Below are 12659 nucleotides of genomic sequence, written 5' to 3'. Positions count from 1 at the left end.
TGATTGTCTGCTGTCCTGGAACCTATCCAGAATCTTCTCTGCTGGGACGTGAGGATGCCCCAAACCCCTCTTCTGATTTGCTCTTTCCCTGCCTGTCATCGTGACTGGGTCACTGGATGCTCCTGGACCAAAGACAACCTTCTGGTGAGTGCCAGAACAGGGGCAGCAGAGTCCAGCAGTATTCCTGGGGGAAGACAACACTCCTTTTCTAGAACTTGTTAATAATAATCATATCTAACATTTACAAAGTACTTAGTGCCATTTGCTGAGTGCCAGGCTCATTCGAAGCTCTTTGAATAAGATTGTTACACTTAATCTTTATAGTACCCTGTAAAGTACCTACTTGTTTATCTTTGTTTTACAGATTCAGATAGAATAAAGAACATTTTCCAAAGTCATGTCAATTATAAAGCTAAGCCAATAAACATTCTGATAGAAAAGCCCATGTTCTTAACAATAAGATAATACTATCTCTTTAGAGCTTGGGATGCCCTGGCTCTGCAGCTTGAAGGTACTGCTATGACTTCTTTGGTTCTAAGGCACAACTTGAGTCTCAAATTTTGCACTCAGTGTTGGTAAAGCCTAGTTTCCCACTGTAGAGAAGAGATGAGAAAGGAGGGAATATCGGTTGAATAGTCTATCCTGTCCCTGCCTTCTAGACAGACAGAGCTCTCCTTAGCATTGTGGATTTTTCACCTTTATCTGGATTTGTTGATTGATGTAATATTAATCATAAGAATAATAATTTTTATGCTCTGTGTACCAGGCAGAGTGTTAAGTCCTTTATATAGAGGCACCCAGCCCCCAAATCACTGTCTCAAAAGAGATACACTATCATTATGTTCCTTGAATAGTTGAGCAGCCCAAGGCTCAGAGAGATAAACTTGCCCCAGATCACAAAGCAATGAATAGTTGAGCTGGGATTGAGCCCTGGATAGCCTATGCTCTTGATTACAAGGCTTATTACCCTCCAGTCCACATTGTGAACATACAGAGATGATGAAGAGATGCCAATAGTCCCACTCCTCTGACTTCTGCTTCTGCAGCTCTCCTGCTCCACGGATGGCTCTGTGGGGCTCTGGGACCCAGATTCGGGACAGCAGCTTGGCCAGTTCCGGGGCCATCAGAGTGCCGTGAGCGCTGTAGTGGCTGTGGTGAGAATGCAATAGACTTTTCTGGGTGTTTCTAGAAATGATAGGGGGCTTTGGGAGGCTGGACCATTGAGTACCTAATCTAGGAGTGAAAAGAATGAGATACTTGGGACTGGATTATAGGGTTGAGGCTGAGGGTTGATATGAGGAAAGAGAGAGGGCGAGAAAAATATATAGAGAGATGGAAACATGAAAATATGGCATCCTAGTATCATGACTTTGTGGCAGGATTGTAGGCCTGAGCCATCCAACTCCACTGTTCCTGAGTTCTCCTCATTCTTTGACATCTTCCCAGTCCCTGATGCTCTTAGAGGGAGTCCTACTTCCCATGACCTTCTCAGTATGACCCCGTTCTGATTCTGTGCTCTTGGGGGCAGGAGGAACATGTGGTGTCCGTGGGCCGGGATGGGGCCTTGAAGGTGTGGGACCATCAGGGCGTGGAGCTGACCAGCATCCCTGCTCACTCAGGACCCATCAGCCACTGTGCAGCTGCCCTGGAACCCTGCCCAGGTAGTGACATGTCACCTGTCTCCCTTCCTCCCTGCCTCTTTTCTGCTCCTTTGCTTCTCTCCTTCTTCTGACCTGGTCTGTCTCTTATCAGCTGGACAGCCTGGATCAGAGCTTCTAGTGGTGACTGTTGGACTGGATGGGGCCACACGTTTGTGGCATCCTCTCTTGGTGAGTTCCCTGCAAAAAAAAAAAAATGAGGTGGAGGAAGGTGTAGAAGGTATGTGGGATAATCATCTGTAGGGTCAGACCCCTCAATGGCCCATCTGCAACCCTTCCTCCTAGGTGTGCCAAAAACACACCCTCCTGGGACACAGTGGCCCCGTCAGTGCAGCTGCTGTTTCAGAGACCTCAGGCCTCCTGCTCACCTCCTCAGAGGATGGTTCTGTGCGGCTCTGGCAGGTACCTAAAAAAACAGGTAAGTGAAGTATAGAGGCAAGGCATGAGAGAGGGTTGTGTTACCAAAACAGAGAAGGTCAAGGGTAACTGCTGTCATTTCTTGTAGCCCAGCAGTAGCTTAGCTCCTAACAAATCACTTCCTGCCTTTTGCAGATGAAACACACAGACCTAAGAGTTCTGCAGCCATCACTGCTGTGGCTTGGGCACCAGATGGTTCTGTGGCAGTGTCTGGCAATCAAGTTGGGGAATTAACTCTGTGGCAGGAAGCTAAGTCTGTGGCCACAGCACAGGTGAGTTGAGGCAATTCATTTCTCTGTCCACGTGAATTCTGCCCTGGTTGTGTATTTCCTGGTATTTGCTAGGGCTAGAGGTTGCTTATATGTCTGGGAGGGGAAAGAAAGTTAATCCTGTGTCCTCAGAAATAATGAATGAAACTTGTCTTATACACCAGGCTCCAGGCCGTGTCAGTGCTCTGATCTGGTGCTCAGCACACACCTTCTTTGTCCTCAGTGCTGATGAAAAGATCAGTGAGTGGCAAGTGGAACTACAGAAGGATTCAACATCCAGAAATTTCAGGTGAAACAAAGCAGCTGGGTGAATGTAGTAGGAATGGTCGTTTCCCTGTACTAGGGATTTTATTCAAATAACTCCACTCCTGCTTCTGAACAAGGTCAATAGGTTGTTAGTTGTTGTGCAGGCAATTGTTTTCTGCTTCTGGTCATGACAATTTAAATGAATAATTCTCAAATGCCCACTTGATGACAAGCTCTAGGCCAGGCAGTGTGAACCAGATACAAATTAATTTTATTACCAGAATATATAAAGAACTCAAAAAATTAGACAATAAGATAACAAATAACCCAATCAATAAATGGGCAAAGGACCTGAACAGACACTTCTCAGAGGAGGACATACAATCAATCAATAAGTACATGAAAAAATGCTCACCATCGCTAGCAGTCAGAGAAATGCAAATCAAAACCACCCTAAGATACCATCTCACTCCAGTAAGATTGGCAGCCATTAGGAAGTCAAACAACAATAAGTGCTGGAGAGGATGCGGGAAAAGGCACTCTTGTTCATTGCTGGTGGTACTGCAAATTGGTGCAGCCAATTTGGAAAGCAGTATGGAGATTTCTTGGAAAGCTGGGAATGGAACCACCATTTGACCCAGCTATTCCCCTTCTCGGTCTATTCCCCAAAGACCTAATAAGAGCATGCTACAGGGACACTGCTACATCGATGTTCATAGCAGCACAATTCACCATAGCAAGATTGTGGAATCAGCCTAGATGCCCTTCAATAGATGAATGGATAAAAAAAAATGTGGCATTTATACACAATGGAGTATTACTCTGCATTAAAAAATGACAAAATCATAGAATTTGGAGGGAAATGGATGGCATTAGAGCAGATTATGCTAAGTGAAGCTAGTCAATCTTTAAAAAACAAATACCAAATGACTCCTTTGATATAAGGGGAGGAAACAAGGACAGGGTAGGGACGAAGAGCTTGAGACGAAGATTTACATTAACAGGGTTGAGAGGTGGGAGGGAAAGGAAGTGAGAAGGGAAATCGCATGGTAATGGAAGGCGATCCTCAGGGTTATACAAAATGACATATAAGAGGAAAGGAGGGGTAAGACAAGATAATACAAATGGAAGAAATGATTTACAGTAGAAGGGGTAAAGAGAGAAAAGGGGAGGGGAGGGGAGGGGAGGGGGGATAGTAGAGAATAGGACAGACAGCAGAATACATCAGACACTAGAAAGGCAATATGTCAATCAATGGAAGGGTAACTGATGTGATACAGCAATCTGTATACGGGGTAAAATTGGGAGTTCATAACCCACTTGAATCAAACTGTGAAATATGATGTATTAAGAACTATGTAATGTTTTGAATGACCAACAATAAAAAAACAAAAAAACAAAAAAAACCCCAAAAAAAACAAATTAATTTTATTAACTAAGGAAGCCTATAGTTGTTCCTGGGACTGCAGAATTTGAGAAATTGTAGGAAAGAGTTGGCATTTGAGGTTGGGCATAAAGAATGGAAAGGACTTTTCTGGACTAGTAAAAGAAGTTCCCTTCTTTTAGTGTTTCTGGAAAAGGAAATAGCATTAATGAAGTTCTGAGGGCATGAGGGTACATAATGTTCTGAGTGTAGCCAAGATCTTGGGTTCTTGCAGGGAGAGGCAGCTGGGCAGGTGGAGGATTAGATTGAAAAGGTAAACTGGGGCTAGGTTGTAGAGAGTACAGTGCTGATTATTTTGAATAGAATAATGATATGAATTTTATTTATCATTTATTTACTTATTTATATTCTTGGTGCTGAGGATCAAGCCCAAGGTTGCACACACACACTAAGCACACACTGTTCCACTGCACCCCTATTCCCCATGATCTGAACTTTAGAGAGAGAACTCTAGTGATAATATACAGGATGGACCGTGATGGAGAAATACTAAGAGAAGACACAGTGTGAGCCCTGATATGGGCAGTAGAGATGAGAAGAAAATATACAGATTTAAGTATGTGTATAGTATTTAAGTATAAGTACAGATTTAAGTATTTAAGAATCCACAGGACTTATTGATCAGTTGCAGGTAGGAATATGAGGGAAAAATAAAAATGTTAGCAATTCCTACTTTGAGCAAGCAAAGGAACAGTGATGGTGAATATAAGAAAAATAGGGGCTGAGAACATCAGTCAGTTGTAGAGAATTTGTCTGGCATGCTCAAAGTCCTGGGTTTGATCCCTAGTCCTGCAAAAACAAACAGAAAAATAAGGAACAGGGTTTGGAGGGGGCATTAGTGCCTTTTGCTTTGTGCTTCACTCATGAAGAATTCATGGGGAACTAAGGGAGGTCAACTAAAGTAGGATCTTTGTCTGTCCATGTACATTTTTCTAGCTATAGTCTTCACCTGAAACAAGTTCTGCAAGATGTGGGGGTGCTGATAGGGCTGGGCCTGGCCCCTGATGGATGTTCCCTCATCTTGGCCAAAGCAGATTTGGAATTACTACACATGAAGCCAGGGGATGCTCCCTCTGTAATAGGGTAAGATCTGAAATGCTCTTCTCTCCTAAGCTGGAGAAAGAAAAAGTGGGATAGTGGTTACCCTGAAGTAGAGTAAAACTTAGAACAAACGCTGAGGTCTTTAAGAAAAGTGGTCCTGGCTCAGCCTCTCACTTTCTTATAAACCAGGAAAAAGTATGCACAACATCCTGTGATATTGTCCACCCATAAGGAGTATGGTGTGTTTTTCCTGCAGCCAGGGAACCCTGGATGTCTTTCTTTCTGGGTAAGTCCTATCTGGGTATGTGTTAAAACTGACATTTGTCTAGGACCAGTGTTTTTAAACCACGAGGCCCATCATGCAGGATATGGGGAAGGGAAATGCATTTGGCTTCAAATCTCCTTATCCTCCTTCAGCTGGAGCAACACTATTTTAGAGCTTTAGATATTGGGTTTCCATGTGAGATTTCATTGGTACAAAAAAGAGTTCTACTTTCTTAAACATTGTGGGAAATTATAAACCTAGGAGCTTTCTCAATGCATTTTTTCCCCCACATCTCTTGTCTTGCTGCTGTGAATGTTAGCATCTTGCAGGCAAGGACTGCATCTTGTCTCTCTCATCATGCTTAGCAGATAGTTACCTTGTAGGCATCTGATACTTCTTAGATGTTTACTTCAAGGATGAGCCCCTTGTCTCCAGAAAGTTTATTAAATCCTGACCTGCTACGTATTAAAGCCTATCCATGACCCAGTGATTCCACTTCTAAGCATATCCCTAAAAGAAATGAGTGCACCTTCTCTCAAAAGATAAGTATAAGAATGATGATAGCAGCTTTATTTTTCATAACCAAAACAACCTAAAAGTTTATATATAGGAAAAAGATAAATAATTTGTCAAATATTTATACAATGGAATGCTACATGGCAATAAAAAAGAATGTTATATTGAATGTTGATGAATGAAACAATACAGACTTATATCATAAGCATTTTTCTAGGCAAAGGAAGCTGGACTCAGAGGAGTCTGTACTACACAATTGCACTTAGTTGAAGTTCCAGAACAAGCAAATTACTTGTGGTGACAGAAGTCAGAATGTTGTTGGCTCTGGGGATAGCCTGGAATTGACTAGGAAGGGGCAAGAGGGTAACTTTGGGGGTAGTGGCATGGATGCATGTATAAAAATTCCTTGCAATATACATTTAAGATTTGTGTACTTCTCTGTATCTACATTATAATATTTATCTTTTTTCATGTGGTGCTAGGGATTCAACCCAGGTCCTTGTACAGGCTAGTCAAGTGCTTTATCAACTGAGCAATATTCCCAGCCCTATACTATACTTTTAAAAAAGCATCCTGACTATCCTAGGGCAGAAAACTCTTGCTTCATCCAACAGATATGGATAGCTAAACAAAGTTACCTGTCTTTTCACAGAAACAAAAGGAATCAGGAGAGTTTGAAGGAAGCCCAGATTTTGACTTGAATTTAGATAATCCTAGTAGGACCCAGATAACAATAACTCAGGCCAAACCTGAATCTGGTGAGTGGGAATAGGAGGACCCAAGGATCCCTAAGATGGTTTAGGGGACCTCGCAGTCCCTTTAGGGCCTGAGATCTGGCTCTAACTATCCCTTTAAAATGGCAGAGTCCTCATTTTTGTGTGCCAGCTCTGATGGGATGCTGTGGAACCTGGCTGCATGCACCCCTGAAGGAGAATGGACCACAGGTCATCTCTGGCAGAAAAAAGTAAAAATGCCTAAAACACAGACTCCAGAAACAGACTCATCTATGTGCTGTGAATTAGATACCAACATGGAATCCTGGCAGACAACCAGACATCTAAAGACACGGCAGTGTAGAAAGGTGAGTTTGAGGGAGGGGTCACAAACGTAGTAGAGGAGGCTCTAGATCTACATAGCAGGCTTCTATGCTTCCTTAACTGAGGACTCACCTTGCCACTGTCCCATTCCTTTCAGATTCACTCAGGCTCTGTCACAGCCCTCCATGTGCTGCCTGAGTTGCTGGTGACAGCTTCAAAGGATAGAGATGTTAAGCTGTGGGAGAGACCCAGTATGCAACTGGTAAGTGTGTGTGTGTGTGTGTGTGTGTGTATGCATGTCCAATAGGGGCTAATGGAATATTGCAAGAGAACAAATTTAGGGTAAGGGCAAAAGATTTTTAGAAATCTGTTTCTTAAATCCCTCTTGTGCTGACTTACCTGTTTCTAAATAAAAGACACTGACATGAGCGAAAAATAAGTTAGGAAGGAGATCCTACTTTTATAGCCCTCACCAACTCTTGTTTTCATTCCTTTTTTAGCTGGGCCTGTTCCGATGTGAAGGAGCAGTGAGCTGCTTGGAACCTTGGCTGGGACCCAACTCTACCTTGCACCTTGCTGTGGGAGACACACAAGGCAACGTGTACTTTCTGTGCTGGGAATGAAAGTGCACTACTCATGGGAAGGATGATACCACTTGTGCTACAGATGCAAAGCCTGAAGATACCAGTGGCTATTTTCTTTCTTTTTTTTTTGTTTCTTTTTCTTTTTGGTATTGGGGATTGCACTCAGGCACACTTAACCACTAAGCCACATTCTCAGCCCTTTTTTAATTTTTGAGGCAGGTGCTCCCTAAGTTCTTAAGGCTGTCTTTGAACTTGTAATTCTCCTGCCTCAGCCTCCCCAGTCTCTGGCTCCCAGGGGCTATTTTCTTAGTAAGATTATAAAAATAAAGTGTCAGAAACTCTTACGTACAGCCCTACTTGTGTTCTCATGTGCATTTAGATCAAGAATATGGATATTCTGATATGTTTCTATTTTGATTTCACATTAAGTATTACTAGAACTGCAAGAAAGTGAGCCACATCTGTACTCTTTGAAACTGCTTTAGATTTCTGGAGGAGGAACAAGAGTAATGTTTACCAACACTTGGTCTGAATAGAGAGCTAAAGAACTCTCATTTGATGGAAGATAAAGTTAGTGAGGGAAGGAAGGCTGAGTCAGTACAGCATCAGGGCATTTAGAAAGAACTAGCATAGGGCTGGGAATGTAGTGGATAAGTACAGTGCTCACCTCATTTGTCTAAGGCCATGGGTTTAATCCCCAGCACTGCAAAAGAAAAAACAAAACAAAACTGGAATGTAAGTAGGACAACATTAGGTTCCTCACGTAGAAACAGCCCTCTTCTCAGAACCAACTGCCCAGATGAAAGGTGAGAAGCCAAGGTACTAAAACCAGACCCAGTCTCCTTTGGCTTGCCACATGACTTGAAAACATTAGTCACCAGAGTAATTGACATTCTTGGAAAAAAAAAATCACAAAATTGTGTCTCTTTCAAATTGAGGTTTATAAAGCCTCAAACATGTTGGAAGGTGAAACATTCCTATTCATGGACTTACTGTGGACTTACATGGTCTTACTATAGGAAAACAAGAACTTTTTAAATACTTACTTCAATACATATTTATTTTTCAGTTGTGGATGGACACAATACCTTTATTTTATTTATTTATTTTTATGTGGTGCGGAGGATTGAACCTAGCGCTGGGAGGCAAGCATTCTACCACTGAGCTACAACCCCAGCCCTCCAGAACCTTTTTGTTTTCCCAAAATTCTATCTTATGGATGAGGTAATTCCTTTAGGCTCCTTCTAAGGCTTAAGGAAGAAGGAAACTCTTCAAGAATTCAAGGACTTATGTATAAGACAAGCCAGGACTATATGACAGGGATTTTGTTCTGGTCAATAGGATTCTCTCATAGATATACCACTGAACTGTGGGATACAAATGGATTTTAAGAATTTGGGGAGTTTAGGTGTACTGCAATTTTCTGTCACTTTGCCCAGATTCCAGATTTTACATGGAGAAGTCATCTGAGGGACTTTACCTTTTCTTCCCAATGTCCTAAGACCTCTCAGCCAGAGGATAAGAATATCAGCTGATGTTTTTATAGGTCATGCTTCTATCTTTTCATATTTGCCTCATGCAAAGGCTCTAAATATACCTTTTGGATCACAACTTCCATATTTACCTTGTGACTGGAAGGTCTACTTGAGGTTAATTTGAAATTTATGATTTATAATCCTACCCAGAAATCCTGCAGAGAACTATGCATTATTCTAAAAGTTACTGAAGGGATGGGAGTGTAGCTGAGTGGTTGCCTAGCATACACCAGACCCTGGGTACAACCCCCAACACTGCCTAGGAAAAAAAGTGGGGGAGACTAATTTTAATTTTGTTTTTTTCTCTCCTAAAATTATGGGTTATAGGCAGAAGGAAGCTCTAGTTGTCTGTCTTCCATTTCCCTGAAAATTTTACAAAAACACCCTTGTTAAGGCTAGCAGTATCAGATGGGTAATAATGTAGGCTTATATGTTCAATAGATTCAGCCTTATTGAATCTTAAGTGTCTTTCCCTCACTTCTTATCTTGGAGATATACACCCAGGTCATAGTATATTTGTGGGATCATATTACGTTTGCTGTGAGAAGACAAGAACAGACTTTAGTAAGAATGAATGCAGTTGTTCACCCTATCCATGGTTTCACTTTTTGTGATTTCAGTTACCTATTTTCCACCATAGCTTGAAAATATTAAATGGGAAATTGCAGAAATAAGCAATTCATTAGTTTTAAATTGCATGCCATTCTGAGTAGCATGATGATGTCTTGCTCCGTCCTACCCAGCCCACCCAGAACACAAATCATCTCTTTTCCCATTTATTTACTTAGATCAACTGTAATGATATTAGAGGGCTCATGTTCAGGTAGCCCTCGCATAGTGGCCCAACACCACATTACAATGCCTACAGCATTTGCCTCCCTTCATTTCATCCCAAAGGATTTGTATTATCTCATGGCACTGCAAGAAGGCTGAGTACACTACAAGATAGTTTGAAAGAGAGAGAGAGACCAAACACCTCACTTTTGCTACAGTATAGTGTTATAATTATCCAATTAGTCTTGTGGCTAATCTTTTATGGTGCCCCATTTATAAATAAAACTATCCTAGATGTGTCTGAACAAAACAGGGCATAGACACTGAGCTTGGTGGTGTGTGCCTGTAATCCCAGCAGCTCCAGATGCTAAGGCAGGAGGATCAATAGTTTAAAACCAGTCTCAGCAAAATGAGGCACTAGGCAACTCAGTGAGACCCTGTCTCTAAATAAAATACAAAATAAGGCTGGGGATGTGGCTCAGTGGTTGAGTGCCCCTGAGTTCAATCCCTGGTATCCTCCCAAAAAGAAAGAAAAGAAAACAGGGCATAGTATATATAGGGCGCAATATCATCATCTGTGTTATCATGTTTCCACTAGCAGTCTTGGAACATGTCCCCCATGCATTAAGGGACCACTGGATGTACCTGAGGAGTTGAAGAGAAGATCCAGTTATGTTTAACATAATTATCCTTTAGGTTCTTCTTATTAAGTGAAAAATTTGAGTGTCTCCCAGTGCCTGGGTAAGTTCTAGAGTTGTAGTCTCTAGACTGTGGGATCATAGGACATATCCTCTCCTACCCATCTACAAAAGCATCTTTCTCATATACTAAATTTTTATACAACTATTTTTTAAAATATTTTTTTTAGTTTTAGGTGGACACAATATCTTTATTTTATTTTTATGTGGTGTTAAGGTTGAACCCAGCGCCCTGCGCATGCCAGGTGAGTGCACTACCGCTTGAGCCACATCCCCAGCCCCAACTATTTTTATTTTTATTTATTTTTGGCACCAGGGATTGAACCCGAGGGTGCATAACCACTGAGCCACATCCCCAGCCATTTATTACATATATTTTTTTAAATATTTATTTTTTAGCTATAGGTGGATGCAATATCTTTATTTTATTTTTATGGGGTGCTAAGGATCGAATCCAGTGCCTCATGCATTGTAGGCGAGCGCTCTACCTCTGAGCCACAGCCCCAGCCCTCCCCCCCATTTGTTATATTTTATTTTGAGACAGCATCTTGCTAAGATGCTTAGGACCTCACTAATTTTCTGAGGCTGGCTTTGCACTTGCAATCTTCCTGCCTCAGCCTCTTGAGCTGCTGGGATTACAGGCGTGCATCACTGCACTGGGTATATATATCTGTTTTGGAAATCTTGAGCAAAGACCCTCAAAGTTTGGTTCACAGACTAGTGCTAGCCCATAAGTTATTAATAGTTTGATAAATATAGAGGTTGAGAATAAGCATTTAGAACTATATAGACATTTGAAAAGTAATCTTAGAGCTGACAAATTTAATAAAAACATAGCCTTGCATTTTGTTTTTTATTTCATTTTACTAGTAATGATATTTTACTGAAGTATTATTTCATGATAAGTCAGATTAAAACAAAAAAAACAAACAACTGGTCCTTCATCACAGAAGGCTTAAAAAATACTTCCTTAGAGAGACTGAGTAACAGTGGCTAAATGCATGGACCTGGAACAAAACTGTTTGAGTTCCAATCTCCATGCCTCCCTTTCCCCACCTAAAAAATGGTCATAATAATGGTATCTACTTCATGGGGCTCTTAATAGTTTTAAAGGAATTGAGTAGTGAAAAACTGACTTGGTCTAAGTTAAGTATTTAATAAGTGCTAACTTGACTATTCTTTTTATTTTCCAGTGGTACAAGTATCACCTCATTATTCTTTCACAAAAATGGCTACTAGTTTGTATTTAATCAATCAGATGAAACCTGGATTCAATTTTTCAGTTTTTTGAAAATATACATGTGAAACTGACATTCTTTCAAATATCTAATATTTCCATCCAGATGATGGGTGTCTCTATATCAGTTAAGTATTGAGGTTATACTGTGGTAACAACCCCCAAATCTCAACAGCTTGAAATAGTAAAGATTGATTTCTTATTCATGGTATATGTCCAGTGAGGGGGCTCTAATCCACACTAGGGACTTTGCTTCATGCAGCAAGTAACTGCTGGCACTTAGATCTTCCACCTGGAAATAAAACACACCACTCCCACTCAGATTTCATAAATATTAACAGAGAAGTCTCATGGCTATACAAATGTCAAGGGGGAAGGGAAATTTAATTCAGCCATGTATCTGTAAAGAGAACCAGGAACCAAATACAGATATACCCCGTGTTAGTCACCTTTTCATTGCTATCACAAAATAACCCAGGAAGATCAACCTAGAGGAGGAAAGATTTGTTTTTGCTCAGTGCATAATCACTTGGCCCCATCACTGTGAGCTTGTGGTGAGACAGAACATCATGGCAGGGAACATGTGATGGGGCAGAGCTATTCATGGTGGCCAGCAAACAGGAAGGAGGGGCCAGATATACCCTTCTAGGGCATGTCCCCAGTGACCCAATTCCTCTAGGTGTTACCTCCTTCAGATTCCATCACCTACCAATAGTCCATTAAATTATTAATCCATCTTTATATTAACCTGTTGATATGATCAGAGTTCTTATGATCCAATCACTTCCTTAAAAGTACCACCTCTGAATATTGCTGCAAAGGGAACCAAACCTGTTCCAAATTTGGAATTTGGAACATTCCAAATTCAAACTACAATATACCCCTACAGAACTTATCTGTATTGGTACTTTTTCACTAGATGATTCTTAATTTTTTTA

General features: G+C 41.1%; 2 protein-coding genes across 6 annotated transcripts in view; one reads left to right on the top strand and one right to left on the bottom strand.

Annotated features, from left to right (window-relative positions):
* The window catches only part of Tep1 (telomerase associated protein 1), a 40283-nt gene extending 32426 nt beyond the window's left edge, over positions 1-7857 (top strand). For 2 of the 5 annotated variants that reach the window (XM_026411993.2, XM_026411992.2), the window contains exons 43-55: positions 31-144; positions 1047-1154; positions 1529-1661; positions 1753-1829; positions 1944-2076; positions 2211-2347; positions 2509-2633; positions 4971-5117; positions 5265-5361; positions 6509-6614; positions 6720-6937; positions 7051-7155; positions 7394-7857. In XM_026411993.2, coding sequence (XP_026267778.2) covers positions 31-144; positions 1047-1154; positions 1529-1661; positions 1753-1829; positions 1944-2076; positions 2211-2347; positions 2509-2633; positions 4971-5117; positions 5265-5361; positions 6509-6614; positions 6720-6937; positions 7051-7155; positions 7394-7516 — 1623 coding nt within the window. In that variant the 3' untranslated portion in view covers positions 7517-7857. Of the gene's footprint in view, positions 1-30; positions 145-974; positions 1155-1528; positions 1662-1752; positions 1830-1943; positions 2077-2210; positions 2348-2508; positions 2634-4970; positions 5118-5264; positions 5362-6508; positions 6615-6719; positions 6938-7050; positions 7156-7393 lie in introns of those variants that run through there. The other 3 variants (XR_013343790.1, XM_026411995.2, XM_077800316.1) reach the window with 3 other exon arrangements.
* The window catches only part of Parp2 (poly(ADP-ribose) polymerase 2), a 30172-nt gene continuing 19273 nt past the window's right edge, over positions 1761-12659 (bottom strand). The window contains exons 17-19 of the transcript XR_003302931.2: positions 8145-8180; positions 7026-7128; positions 1761-1838 (exon numbers count right to left, since the gene is read on the bottom strand). The gene's annotated coding sequence lies outside the window, so the exon portion shown is untranslated. The remainder of the gene's footprint in view (positions 1839-7025; positions 7129-8144; positions 8181-12659) is intronic.

This window comes from Urocitellus parryii, chromosome 6 (assembly GCF_045843805.1).
Source record: "Urocitellus parryii isolate mUroPar1 chromosome 6, mUroPar1.hap1, whole genome shotgun sequence".
Lineage (NCBI taxonomy): Eukaryota > Metazoa > Chordata > Mammalia > Rodentia > Sciuridae > Urocitellus > Urocitellus parryii.
This window is presented reverse-complemented; position numbering and strand designations above follow the sequence as displayed.